A 12,975-nucleotide genomic window follows, 5' to 3' on the forward strand; every position below is an offset into this window, starting at 1 on the left:
TCTGTAAGAGAGGCTGCAATGTCTGCCTCTCAGGGTTTCCGCCTGGATGAAACGAGCCCGCCAGGAGGGGAGGGTGGGCATGGGGGTTGGTCCCCTTCCGTCCCTGCCTCGGGGGTCCCACAACTCTCAGACTGGTCACCCAGGAGGGTCTTGGGGCCTGGGCCAGCGAAGCCTCCTATCTGTCCTCCTCTTCCTCTCCTCCTCTCCTCCTCTTCCTCCTCTTTTCCCTTCTCCCCTTCCCCTTCCCCCTCCCCTCCTCCTCCTCCTCTTCCCCCTCCCACCCTCCTCCTCCTCTTCCCCCTCCCACATCCCCTCTCCCTCCTTCTCCTTCCTCCACCTCCTCCCTCCCTTCCCCTCCTCCTCCGTTTCCCCTCCCCCTCCTCCCCCCACCTCCTCCATCCTCCTCCCTCCTCCTCCCTCACTGTCTCCTCTTCCCCTCCAGCTTCACCTGGCTCTGCGGACACGTGCACCGGAACATCCTCTCCAAGTTCACAGGCCAGGCGGTGGAGCCGTTTGACGAGGAGTTCCGCCACCTCTACGCCTCCTCCAAGCCCGTGATGGGCCTGAAGTCCCCGCGGCTGGTCGCCCCCGTCCCGACCGGAGCAGCCCCCGCCAATGGTCGCCTCAGCAGCAGCAGCGGCTCCGCCAGTGACCGCACGTCCTCCAACCCCTTCAGCGGCCTCTCGGCGGGCAGCCACCCCCGCACCCGAAGTGTGTCAGCGTCTTCGGGGCCCGGCAGCCCCACGGCCCCACACCCGCCTCCACCGCCCCGGTTCCAGCCCCACCACGGCCCTTGGGGAGCCCCGAGTCCCCAGGCCCACTTCTCCCCGCGGCCCCACGACGGCCTGCCCGCCGCCCTCTACAGCAACCTGGGGGCCTACAGGCCCACTCGGCTGCAGCTGGAGCAGTTGGGCCTGGTGCCGAGGCTGACTCCCACCTGGAGGCCCTTCCTGCAGGCCTCCCCTCACTTCTGAAGGTCCCTTCCCCTGCTGCCCTCTCCAGGCCCAGGGCTGGGCCCTCCCTGGGGCCCAAAGACCCACCACAAGGCGAGTGGCGTTGAGCCACTTCCCTTTGAAAAGACACAGTCATTGCCATGGTTCAATGTTCCCAGGTCCCAGGCCATCCACTTGCGGGCCCCCACCAATCCTTGGGTTCCCTGCTCCAGTTCGACCTGTGCAGCACATTCCAGAAGGTTCCAGGGAGGTTGTGGGGCAGCTAGAGGACAAAATCATGAAAACGGAGCCCCTGTCTTCCAGAGATCATCCAGGGCTTTAATATTAATGGCCCCCTAAACTCTGTAAGAAGCGTGAAATGCAGCCCAAGTTTTACAAATGGGTAATCCGAGGCACTGAGAGGTAGATGGTAGGTTGGTACTTCTAGTTCCCAGTGCCTAGGAATGGTCCACTCCCAAGAGATTCAGGAAAGACAGAGGAGAAGCTGTGGGAACGTTCTGGATGTTTCGGGAAAGTTGGGCAAACTCCTCCTCCTAGGAAAGGCTAATACTAGGGTATCCCTGGGCCTGATGAGTTAGGGGTGAGGCCCCGGAACCCGTATCTGTGAGTTGTATGGGGGGCCATCTGAAGCTGTAGCCACCAGGGATGGAGCTAGCTGAGGAGTCTGGGGTGTCGGGTTTAGTAGACTCAGATTCTTGCTTCAAAGAGCCTTGGCCTGGCCTGGAGGTCCCTGGAGTCTAGGCTGGACCTAGGAGCTTGAGTTGTCAGGGGCCAGGACTGGCCCCACCGCAGTGCCCAGGCCAGTCTTGAGCAGCAGGGAGGGCTCAGCTGTCCCCAGATCCAGGTGCCTCTGACCAGCCTGGTCACCTCCTGAGGAATAAATGCTGAACCTCACAAACCCCATCATTCATTCCTTCTCAATTCACAGTGCCCATCTTTGTTCCTGCAGTGGTACTAGGTCCTAAGGGCACAGCCTAGCTGAGTGTAAATAAATATAGGATGCTTAGAAAGCATAAAGGAGGGGCCAGGCATGGTGGCTCATGCCTGTAATCCCAGAACTTTGAGAGGCCAAGATGGGTGGATTACCTGAGGTCAGGTGGATTACCTGGTCTCAAGACCAGCCTGAACCAATATGGTGATACCCCATCTCTACTAAAAATACAAAAATTAGCTGGGCATAGTGGCATGCGCCTGTAGTCCCCCCTACTCAGGAGGCTGAGACAGGAGAATTGCTTGAACCCAGGAAGTGGAGGTTGCAGTGAGCTGAGATTGTGCCACTGCACTCCAGCCTGGGCAACAAAGCACGACTCCATGACAGGGGGGAAAAAAAGAGAGAGAGAGAGAGCATAGAGGAGGGGTGGCCAGCCCTGTGGTGGGTGGGACATCAGGGAACTTCCCAGAGAAAGTAACAGTTAACCCTGCACCTGAGGTGTGATAGCGGGGTCAGTGGTATGTGATCCAGGCTGGGCAGCCAGAGGGAAGCAGGTGCCAACTCCACATCTTTCTCCTGTTTCTAGGCCCTCTCCTCCTTTGTCAGTTTTCGGCTGGGAAGCTTGGCCTTCGCTGTGGAGGGCCAAGAGCACAGCACTGTTCCTCCTGGTGGCCTCTGACCCCTGATGGCTTGTGGCATCCTCCCCAGTCCCCTCTGCCCATCCATCCCTCTGTTCCAATTCTCCACTGCTCCCAGCATGGTCAGGGGCATCTTGGCTTCCAGTTTCTTTTATTATTATTATTATTAATTATTGTATTCCTGTCCTTCACTTTTCTTCTCCTTAGTTCCTGAAAGTAAACAAAACAAAACAAAAACAAAACAACAACGCTTTGGTTCCTGGTGGCTTTCTCAACCCCAGCCCTGACCCTGTGGTTTCACAGCTGGCGGCTGAGATGAGGTTAGAATGGCCGGGCCCGGCTGAGGATTCCAAACTGGATTTCACCATCTGCTGAGAAAGTTTCAGCAGGGCAAAACTTGCCAGGTCATAGAAGCCCCCAAGCCCAGCTTTCCAAAGGCCTCAGCCTGTGCCTGTGTCGAGCTCAGTCCTGGGAGATAGGGGAGAACCCACAGACAGGAACAAGCCCCCCTACTCCTGACCACCCTCCATCAGCAGTCTCCCCTCCGTGGTCGTCTTTGTTGACAAAGATGCAGTTTCTCCTCTTCTGGGCACCTGTAACGTGTGATGCGCTGCCTGCTGGGAGGTTAGGTCACGGCTGCCCTGGCGAGTGGAGCATGAGCAGAACGGCTGAGGGTCACTTCCAGGCAGAAGCTTTGAGAGCCTGGGCACAGGTTGCCACATAGAAGCAGCTCTCCAGTTGAAGCCCTCCTCTGCCAGCCTGGGGTCCTAAGCGATGAGCAGAATCCCCACTCCCACCCACCAACCCACAAAGGATATGTAGTGAGCAAGAAATAAACCTTTGTTGTTTAAGCCGCTGCGATCTGGGGGTTGTTTCTTCCTGCACCATGATCTAGCTTTGCCCGAGTGATACAGCCTCTGAGATCCCCCAACTCCAGGCTGGGCCATTGCTCTGGATTCCCGAGACCCCCCACCACACACATTGTTTCCACCAGAGGATTAGGGGTGGTTTTACACACCTGGCAATTGTGCGTCTGAAAGCCAGAGCAAGTCTTTATCCAACTTTCAAATCCTACAAAACCAGGTCACGTTCCATCGTTAATTCTGCTCTGGGTTATAATCACACCTGTACCTCCCTCGCTGGGGCCTGCTTGCTAGAGTGTCACTCTGTGTCTTTAAACATATGGAGTCTCTACTACAGTGTGAATTTCAACTACAGTGTGAATTTCAACAGCCGCAGCTTAGCATCTCCCACGTGCCAGGCACCATGTCAGCTCTGGGACGCGCATCTATCAGCCTCAAAGAACTCCCAGGGCACAGAGAGGACTGGGAGGGACCTGCATGTGAACAGCCACCATGAAGAACATGAGAGAATGAAAGAAATACTATGATCTTATTGTCCTAGGGTACCTCACCTAGGGCCAAACGCATCCCCCAAACCAGGGACTTAGGATCATAGGACCTATCTACAGGACTGTCAGCCAGCACGGCCTGAGGTGTAAGCTGCTAATGATCAACCCTGCTCCTCAGAGCCCCTCTCTCCTCGGAACGATCTGTTACCTGCACTTGGTCCTCATCAGATCCTGCTCTCCTGTCTCTCCATCTACATCATAGGAGCCCAGAGACCAAAGGTATCTCTCTGGACCCACAGGATGCCACAACGGTGCCACAGACAGTCCAAGGGCACAGTCAGTCCTCCCTGGTTGAACACTGGTGAGGAGCTTTGCTCCCACAGGGGAGATGAATACTCAGATACCCCGAGACCACCTTCACTCTCTGCCCCTCCAGAATGCAGGGGAGGAAGGGCTGTCCTGCCTTCACTTAGTCTTCCTGCTGGCCCTGCTGGCCTGTCATGAAATGCCAAAGCAGCTTCTTCAAATATTTCACTTTTTCTTTTCTTTCTTTTTGTCCGAGACAGTGTTGCTCTGTCGCCTAGGCTGGAGTGGCGTGATCTCAGCTCACTGCAACCACCGCCTACCGGGTTCAAGCGATTCTCCTGCCTAAGCCTCCCAAGTAGCTGGGATTACAGGCACCCGCCGCCACATCAACTAATTTTTGTATTTTTTGTAGAGACAGGGTTTTGCCGTGTTGGCCAGGCTGGTCTCAAACTCCTGACCTCAGGTGATCCACCCACCTCAGCCTCCCAAGGTGCTGGAGTTACAGGCGTGAGCCACCACGTCCGGCCCAAATATTTCACTTTCTGAAGTTGATCCAAGAAGCCGGTGGACACAAAGAAACTGTGACTCACTTTCCTAGCTTCCTCCTGAAGATTGTCTGTGTGTTGGAACAACTGTTATTAGAGAACGTAAATATCGCAGACACACGTGCAAACTTGCTGTTATTCACTATATTTCGTTGACCCAGGCATTGCTTCCTGGGCGCTCCATCCTTCTTTCCTCTGTAGTGTGTGGTGAAGGAGAACGTGAAACCATGATGCAGCACACAGAGCGGACAGAGAGGCCCCAGCAGACGGCAGTGGCGGCACGCAGGGGAGGCTGAAGTCCACCATAGCTATGCTTGCCAAGGCCCCCTTCCCCTACTGTCCACTCCCTGAGTCAGGCAAGGATGCACTTCACAAATTCACGCGAAGACACTTTCTAGGCTAGTGGCCTTGACTTGAGAACCGAGATTTCCAGATTCTCCCACTGACATGGTGGTGAGTGAAGAATCGCCAAGCTCGTTGAGCCCTATCTTACCAGTCTCCCTGGAAAAATACAAGCAGGACTTTCCCTTGATTTTCAGGAACGTGGAGGAATAAGAAATGCAAACCCTGGAGGTAAGGAAGATGCCACCGACAAAGCACGCAAAGCAGCCCAGAGAAAAGGGAAGAGTAAGAAAATCCTCCAAGGAGTAAGAAAATTCCAACAGGGCTTTCCCTGTTTGTGTTTGGAAGGGCGGTGGGTTCCTAGGGCTGCTGGGACATAAACACCACACAATGGGCAGCTTCAACAACAGAAATGTATTCTCTCACAGTTCTGGAGGCTGGAAGTCCAAGACCAAGGTGTCCACAGAGCTAGATTCCTCTGTGGTCGCTCTCCTTGGCTCACAGCCTTTCTCCTTTCTTTTGCTGCCCCTTCACGTGGCCATTACTCTGTGTGCCTGTGCCCCAGGGGTCTCCCTGTGTCTCCAATTTCCTCTTCTTATAAGAACACCAGTCAATTGGATTAAGAGTTTAAGGAGCTGTGCACAGATGCCAGGTAGACCTACGATGGTTAATTTCATGTTTCGACTTGGTTATGGAGTGTCCAGATATTTGCACAAACATTCTTCTAGATATTTCTGCGAGGGTGTTTCTGGATGATACTAACACCTGACTTTGTAGATGGAGTAAAACAGATTATCCTTCCTAATCTGGACGGGACTCATGCAGTGGTTTCCCTGCTGAATATCCTATTCCAAATCCTGGATTTGCAATTAAAAAAGGGGTATAGAGTCCTGGAGGTCTGGGCTTGGGGAGGCCGGCCTTGGGTTCCACTTCAAAGGGACCTGCATTCGTGTATTTCATCACAGTTGTGGCCTACAACGTGCCAGGGGAAAGAGACTAGTGCTGGCACTCAGCTCACATGAAGGTGTCTGGAGCCTCACTGCCTCTGGCATTTGCACTGCCCTGATCTGTGGTTTGTTGGACTGACAGAGAATGATATGGAGCAGCGACAGGGGCCAGGGAAGGTCTGTATGAGGGGAGACATCAGTGCTGAGACCTGGAAGGGAGAAGGAGCCAGCCACACAAAAGGTGGGCAAGGCATGCCAGCCAGAGGGCAGAGCCTTGGGGAAGAGCTTGGCTCTGTTCAACATGGAAAGGGAGCTGCCAAGCGTGATGCCGTTTCCAGCAGTATGGATCCCCAAGGTGCCTCTTCTTGAGTTCACCTCCACCCTCCAGGTGAGCACTTATACCTGGGGCTCTCCCAGAAAACACATAGTGCTTGAAGCTTAAAGGTAGTTTAACATTTAGAAAGTAAAATCAGATTTGCCATTTAAAGCACAGCCCAATACTAGCCATTCCCGTTCACAAGTTTTCCGCCTGACTACAGCCAAGCTGCTCACCAGGGCATCAACGGGGCCTCGTGATTCAGCGCTGGCTCACCTGCCAGCCCCATTCCCTGCCACCTCCCTTCCTGCCACTCACCTGGCCCACCAACCTCCACTTCCTCTCTGCCTTTGCTCTCCTTATCCCTCAGCTGAGGACTCTGACACGGTACCTCTCATTCTCCACCGAGCCTGCTGCAAACCTTCCCCTCTCCTGAGATCTAACTCAGATGTTACCTCCTTCCTGAAGCTTCTTTGAGAGCCCTAGCCCTTGTCTGCATGCTGCACTATCCAGGCCTCCCTCCCTCCTACCCCCTCTTAAGTTCCACTTCTGGCCGGGCGTGGTGGCTCACGCCTATAATCCTAGCATTTTTGGGAGGCGGAGGCAGGCGGATCACCTGAGGTCAGGAGTTCGAGACCAGCCTGGCCAACATGGTGAAACCCCATCTCTACTAAAAATACAAAAATTAGCCCGGCGTGGTGGTGGGCGCCTGTAATCCGAGCTACTTGGGAGTCTGAGGTAGGAGAATTGCTTGAACCTGGGAGACAGAGGTTGCAGTGAGCTGAGACCGCACCATTGCACTCCAGCCTGGGCAACAAGAGCAAAACTCCATCTCAAAAACAAAACAAAACAAAACAAAAAAACAGTTCCACTTCTGTGGATGTCCTGAACCTCTAGTAGATGGGAGCTGCCTAAAAGCTGGTGTGGCCTCTGATCTTTGATATTGCCTACAACAATGCTAAATCAAGGTTTACCATTAAGCCGATGAGTAAAAGTACGTCATTTATAAAGAGCCTTCTGAGACACAGTGCTATTCTAAAGCCAAGGTAAAAAGGATTCAAGTGGCCCACATTAGGATTCTTGAGTTGCAAGGACTAGGTTACCTGGTGTGTTGGTTTCCTGTTGCTGCTGTAAGAAATGACCACACGCACAGTGGCTTAGAGTAACACAACGTTTTCATCTACAGCTCTCTCATTCCAACTCTCAGACGGGTCTCACTGGGCTCAAATCAAGGTTTCTACAGGGCTGTGCTCTTTCCTGGACACACTATAGGAGAGAATGTTTCCTTGCCTTTTCTACCCAAATTTCTTGGCTCATGGCTCCTTCCTCCATCTTTAAGTTAGTGCCGTAGCATCTTTCCGACTCTGATTCTCTCTGCCTCGACCCTCCATTTTTAAAGATCTCAGCGATGACATTGGGCCCACTTGGATAACGCAGGATAATCTCCCTATTTTAGTCAGCTGATTAGCAACCTCAATTCCCCTTTGCCATGTAACCTAATGTATTCATAGGTTCTGGGGATTAGGATGTGGGCACTTTTGGGAAGAGGACCTTCTTCTGCCGACCACACTCCAGGGTTCTCATGGAGGCCTCAGGCCCTAGAGACCAGGAACGGTCTGGAATCGGAAGTAGTAAAGCAGGCAGGGGTGGTGGCTCATCCCTGTAATCCCAGCACTTTGGGAGGCCAAGGCAGGCAGATCACCTGAGGTCGGGAGTTCAAGACCAGCCTGACCAACGTGGGGAAACCGTCTCTACTAAAAATACAAAATTAGCCAGGCATGGTGGTGCGTGCTACTTGGGAGGCTGAGACAGGAGAATCGCTTGATCTCAGGAGGCTGAGGTTGTGGTGAGCCGAGATCACGCCATTGCACTCCAGCCTGGGCAACAGGAGTGAAACTCTGTCTCCAAAAAAAAAAAAAAGAAAAGAAAAGAAAAAAGAAAGTAGCAAAGCAGAGAACTGTCCCTCTGGCCCTTTGGGGCATCTCCTTCATTTTGCTTCTCTGCAGACCTGCCCTGTCTATTCCTCAGTCACCTTGGCAGAACACAGCCACCCCCCCACTTTTGAGCTTGTTAGGGTCAGACCCATGAGAAGAATCATTTCTGAACCTCTGGGAGAGAATCTGATTGGCCAGGTACAGCTTGGGTCAGGTACACCCCCCGACTCCCCCATCAGTTAAGGTCGTTGAGTGCAAACATGATTGCTAGGTACTCGTCCCTGTGAAGGAGGGGGCAGTTCCCAGGGAGGGGGGCAGGGGTGGTGGTTAGCTCCGAAGCTGGGCCGATGCAACACCAAAGCGCGAGGCGATGAAGCCACTCTGTGCGAAGGAGGGAGAAAAGGACAAGGAGGACAAATGCCTTTCCTCTCCCAACTTCTCTAGCAAAGTCTCCCGATGGACACATTGTGACTGGGAACACGGAACTGGAGCTGTCACTCTTCGGACTGTTCTTCTGCAGGTTGGGGGGCGGGGGGGAATTCTCCTCAGCTTCTGACCCTACAGCGCAGGGCCAGGCACGGAGAAAGCGAGCGTGCGTGGATGACCGAGTCCGACCTCACTGCGTGTGCAGCCACACTGGCAGAGTTCTGGGCTCTTCTGCACATTCCTCTCTGTTTGCTTGCTCATTGTTTTGTTGTTTTGATGAAGCCCCTGGAAAGCAGGGTGTAGACAGATTACCTAGATTCAAGTTCAAAAGCACTATAAAGCTGCCCTTTAAAACCATCTTTTAGGCCGGGTGCGGTGGCTCACACCTGTAATTCCAGCACTTTGGGAGGCTGAGGTGGGAGGATCACGAGGTCAGGAGATCGAGACCATCCTGGCTAACACGGTGAAACCCCGTCTCTACTAAAAATACAAAAAAATTAGCCAGGCGTGGTGGCGGGCGCCTGTAGTCCCAGCTACTCGGGAGGCTGAGGCAGGAGAACGGTGTGACCCTGGGAGGCAGAGCTTGCAGTGAGCTGAGATCGCGCCGCTGCACTCCAGCCTGGGCGACGAAGATTTTTTACCCAAGGTTTTCCTAAAAGGAAGCACATTTTTTGGAAACATGGTACTGTGCAGGGGACAGGGCCACCTCTGGCACTGGTAGTGGGGCTGGTGGGACGGGCTGTGTGCTTGTGGCTTGCCATGCCTCAGACTGCCTCTGCAAGGGCCTGAGCTCCAGGAAGGCAGCAATGGCAGAAGCCACCACATGTCCACGGAGCTGAGCTCCACCACAGAAGGCAAACCGGAGACAGCACCCTAGAGCTTGTGATCTGGCCAGGAGGAATTATACAATAAATTAATTACAATTCCAATAAGCCCTTTGTTTAAAAAAAAAAAAAAAGCACCAGGCATATGATGACATTGGAAGGGGAACGTGAGCCAGTCTGGGGATCGGGCGGGAACATCTTGTCTGAGAGTGACCTTTGGGTGGAGATCCATGGGAAGGGGACATTTAAGGCTGGGCTGGGGGATTGCAGGGGAGAATGTTCAAAGTGGAGGTCACTGGATGGGCAAAGGCTTGAGCAAGGGCAAGCTTGAGGAGTCCAAGAACAAGAGAGGAAACCAGGGTGAGTACAGTACCAAGGGGAGCAGAGCGAGCTGGGCTGGAGTGGGTCAGGACCAGGCCATGTGGGGCCTCGCAGGCCTCATGAAGGACTATGAGAATGATGTGCTGTTTGTTTTTATGAGATGGAGTCTCACCCTGTCGCTCAGGCTGGAGTGCAGTGGCGCGATCTTGGCTCACTGCAACCTCCGCCTCCCAGGTTCAAGTAATTCTCTGCCTCAGCTTCCCGAGTAACTGGGATCACAGGCACCTGCCACCACACCCAGCTAATTTTTGTGTTTTTAGTAGAGACGGGGTTTCACCATCTTGGCTAGCTGGTCTTGAACTCCTGACCTCGTGATCCAACCGCCTCGGCCTCCCAAAGTGCTGGGATTACAGGCATGAGCCTCTGTGCCCAGCCAGGACTGTGAGAATGACCTTTCTAAGATCCCTCTGGCTCCAGTGTGAAGATGGTAGGGGTGTGAGAATATAAAGGACAAAAGATGGCTGGGCGCAGTGGCTCACACCTGTAATCCCAGCACTTTGGGAGACTGGGGCGGGCAGATCACCTGAGTCCAGGAGTTCAAGACCAGCCTGGCCAACATGGTAAAACTCCATCTCTACTACAAACACAAAAATTAGCTGGGTGGGGTGGCGCAAGCCTGTAATCCCAGCTACTTGGGAGACTGAGGCACGAGAATCGCTTGAACCCGGGAGGGGCAGGTTGTAGGGAGCCAAGATCATGCCATTGCACTCCAGCCTGGGTGACAGAGCAAGACTCCATCTCAAAAAAAAAGAAGACTCTTATCAGCTCAGCTCAGACACCCAGCATAGATTCCTCTTGAGGAGCAAATGTTGAAGACAGGCCTTTTGAGAGTGGAAGAGGCAAGACATTTCCCTTAGGTCCCACCCCATGCACCTGGAGTACAGTCACATCTGTGGCACACATTTGCTCACCTTCTAAGTGACTCACTCACTGTCGCGGGTAGTGATGTCGGAATTGGCAGGCCTGAAGGTTTTTCTTTAGTGTAATCATTGCTCAATTACCTTCACCATCTGTGCTGGAAATGATCGTGATGACTTTGTGTGATGACACCCAGAGATGCCCAGTATTCCTCGGTGTCCTTTCTCACCCTTTATTACAGCAGAGGCATCAGAGTTCAGGAGGCCAAGTTCTCACTTGCATCAACAGCGTCAACACATTGCTGCCAGGAAGGCAAGGTGGGGCGGAAGTGAGGTGTGAGCAGGATCTGTGAAGACCACTTCGGCATTCAGAATGGCGCAGACAGCAGGTCTGGGAGGAAAGCCAGAAGATGAAACGCTCAAAGCACGGGCCAGGTTGGCAAGTGGGCTAGGATAGAGACCAGAAGCCTAGAGGGGTTAGGGGAAAAAATGGGGCCTTTCTAGGGAGGTCAGATGGACAGAAGGAAGAGGTTTAGCTACAGACAGAAACAGGCAGGGTGCTAGGACTGCCTCAGCACAGTATCACATCTGCAGGGTATTAACCTTTTGCACAAATTAAGATGCTGGCCAATTCATTCAGCAATTCTTCCAACAAATATTTAGTGAGATGCCAGATTATTGTGCCTTGGGGATACAAATATAAACAAAACAGTCATAGTCCCTGACTGTAAAAAATTTAGTCTATCGTGGCAAACCATCAGGCAAACATGGAATAGAAAACACAGGAATAAGGGTCAGTATAGGAGTGAATGAGCAGTAAGGGAGCACAGAAGTGGGAAACCTCCCACCACTGGCAGGTCAGGAAGACTTCCAGGAAGCCGCAGGTAAACCAGACCTGAAAAATGAATGTGAATTAGCCATTGGATGGTGGGGGGAGGGGTTGAGGTGAAGGTCACAGTCCATTTAAAGGCGAGGAGCAGTGAAGGATGGGGCTCTAGGTAGCCAGAGCTACACCATGAAGGGCTTGGCAAGCCATGCTAGAGTTTATGCCCCATCCCGAGGGCAGTCCACAACTAGACAACAAACTCGATAACCAGTGTCTCCCCAGCAACCACACAACGCTTGACACATCATAGCTCAGTACGTGATAGGTAAAGACCAAATGCATAGAGGGACAGCAATGAGGTACTGTGGAAGGATGTGCACAATTTTTAATTCCTAAAATTGAAATGTCTACTAATTATACAAAGTCTTTGGCTTCACATTAGAGATTAAAGACTAAACGTGCAATTGCTGGTCACGCTATTGAAGTCACTAAAAGAATTGTTTGGCCGGATGCAGTGGCTCACGCCTGTAATCCCAGCACTTTGGAAAACCAAGGCAGGCGGATCATGAGGTCAGGAGTTCGAGACCAGCCTGGCCAACATGGTGAAACCCCATCTCTACTAAAAATACATAAATTAGTCAGGCATGGTGGTGCACGCCTGTAATCCCAGCTACTCAGGAGGCCGAGGCTGGAGAATTGCTTGAATCTGGGAGGCAGAGGCTGCAGCAGTGAGCCGAGATCGCGCCACTGCACTCCAGCCTGGGCAACAGAGTGAGACTACATCTCAAAAGGAAAAAAAAAAAGAAAAAGAGTTGTTCAAAATGTAAGAGCAGTTCCTTGCCTGTTTTGAGGAGGGTACTAGAAAGGGCGAGCGAGAGGGAGGAGTGTGGAAGGGAAACCCTGATGACTACACCTTTTAGCCCACGGCTGGAATTCTCTTCCTCTGCTGAGAAAGATCAAATAAAAGCTGTGCAGGACAAAAAGACAAAAATGAGCCAGGCATGTTGGTGCGTGCCTCTAATCCCAGCTACTTGGGAGGCTGAGGCAGGAGGATCGCTTGAACCCGGGAGGCAGAGATTGCAGTGAGCAGAGATCACGGCACTGCACTCCAGCCTGGGCAAGAGCAAGACTCTGTCTCAAAAACAAAACAAAAGAAAAAGCTGTGCAGGACAACATTTGCTGAAGTTTTTGATTGATTATTAAATTCCTCATCAGGGAGCTCTTCCATCCCAGCTAATTCACTGAGTAAGGTAATGGCCCTTTGTATTTAAGATGATGTTACAGGCTGTGATTAAAATTCATGTGGCTGAAAAAGGACAGGATGATCAACCTAGCAGACAAAGCTCCACAGCTCTCGTGTTTCTGTGCGACGTGTGAAAGAGGCACTCAGTGCTCATT

General features: G+C 52.7%; 1 protein-coding gene across 1 annotated transcript in view; it reads left to right on the top strand.

Annotated features, from left to right (window-relative positions):
- FAM83A (family with sequence similarity 83 member A) overlaps positions 1-2,109 on the top strand; it is a 28,809-nt gene extending 26,700 nt beyond the window's left edge. The window contains exon 4 of the mRNA XM_003903126.4: positions 443-2,109. Within this exon, the coding sequence (XP_003903175.1) occupies positions 443-974 (532 nt within the window). The 3' untranslated portion in view covers positions 975-2,109. The remainder of the gene's footprint in view (positions 1-442) is intronic.
- The last annotated feature ends 10,866 nt before the right edge of the window (positions 2,110-12,975 follow it).

This window comes from Papio anubis, chromosome 8 (assembly GCF_008728515.1).
Source record: "Papio anubis isolate 15944 chromosome 8, Panubis1.0, whole genome shotgun sequence".
Lineage (NCBI taxonomy): Eukaryota > Metazoa > Chordata > Mammalia > Primates > Cercopithecidae > Papio > Papio anubis.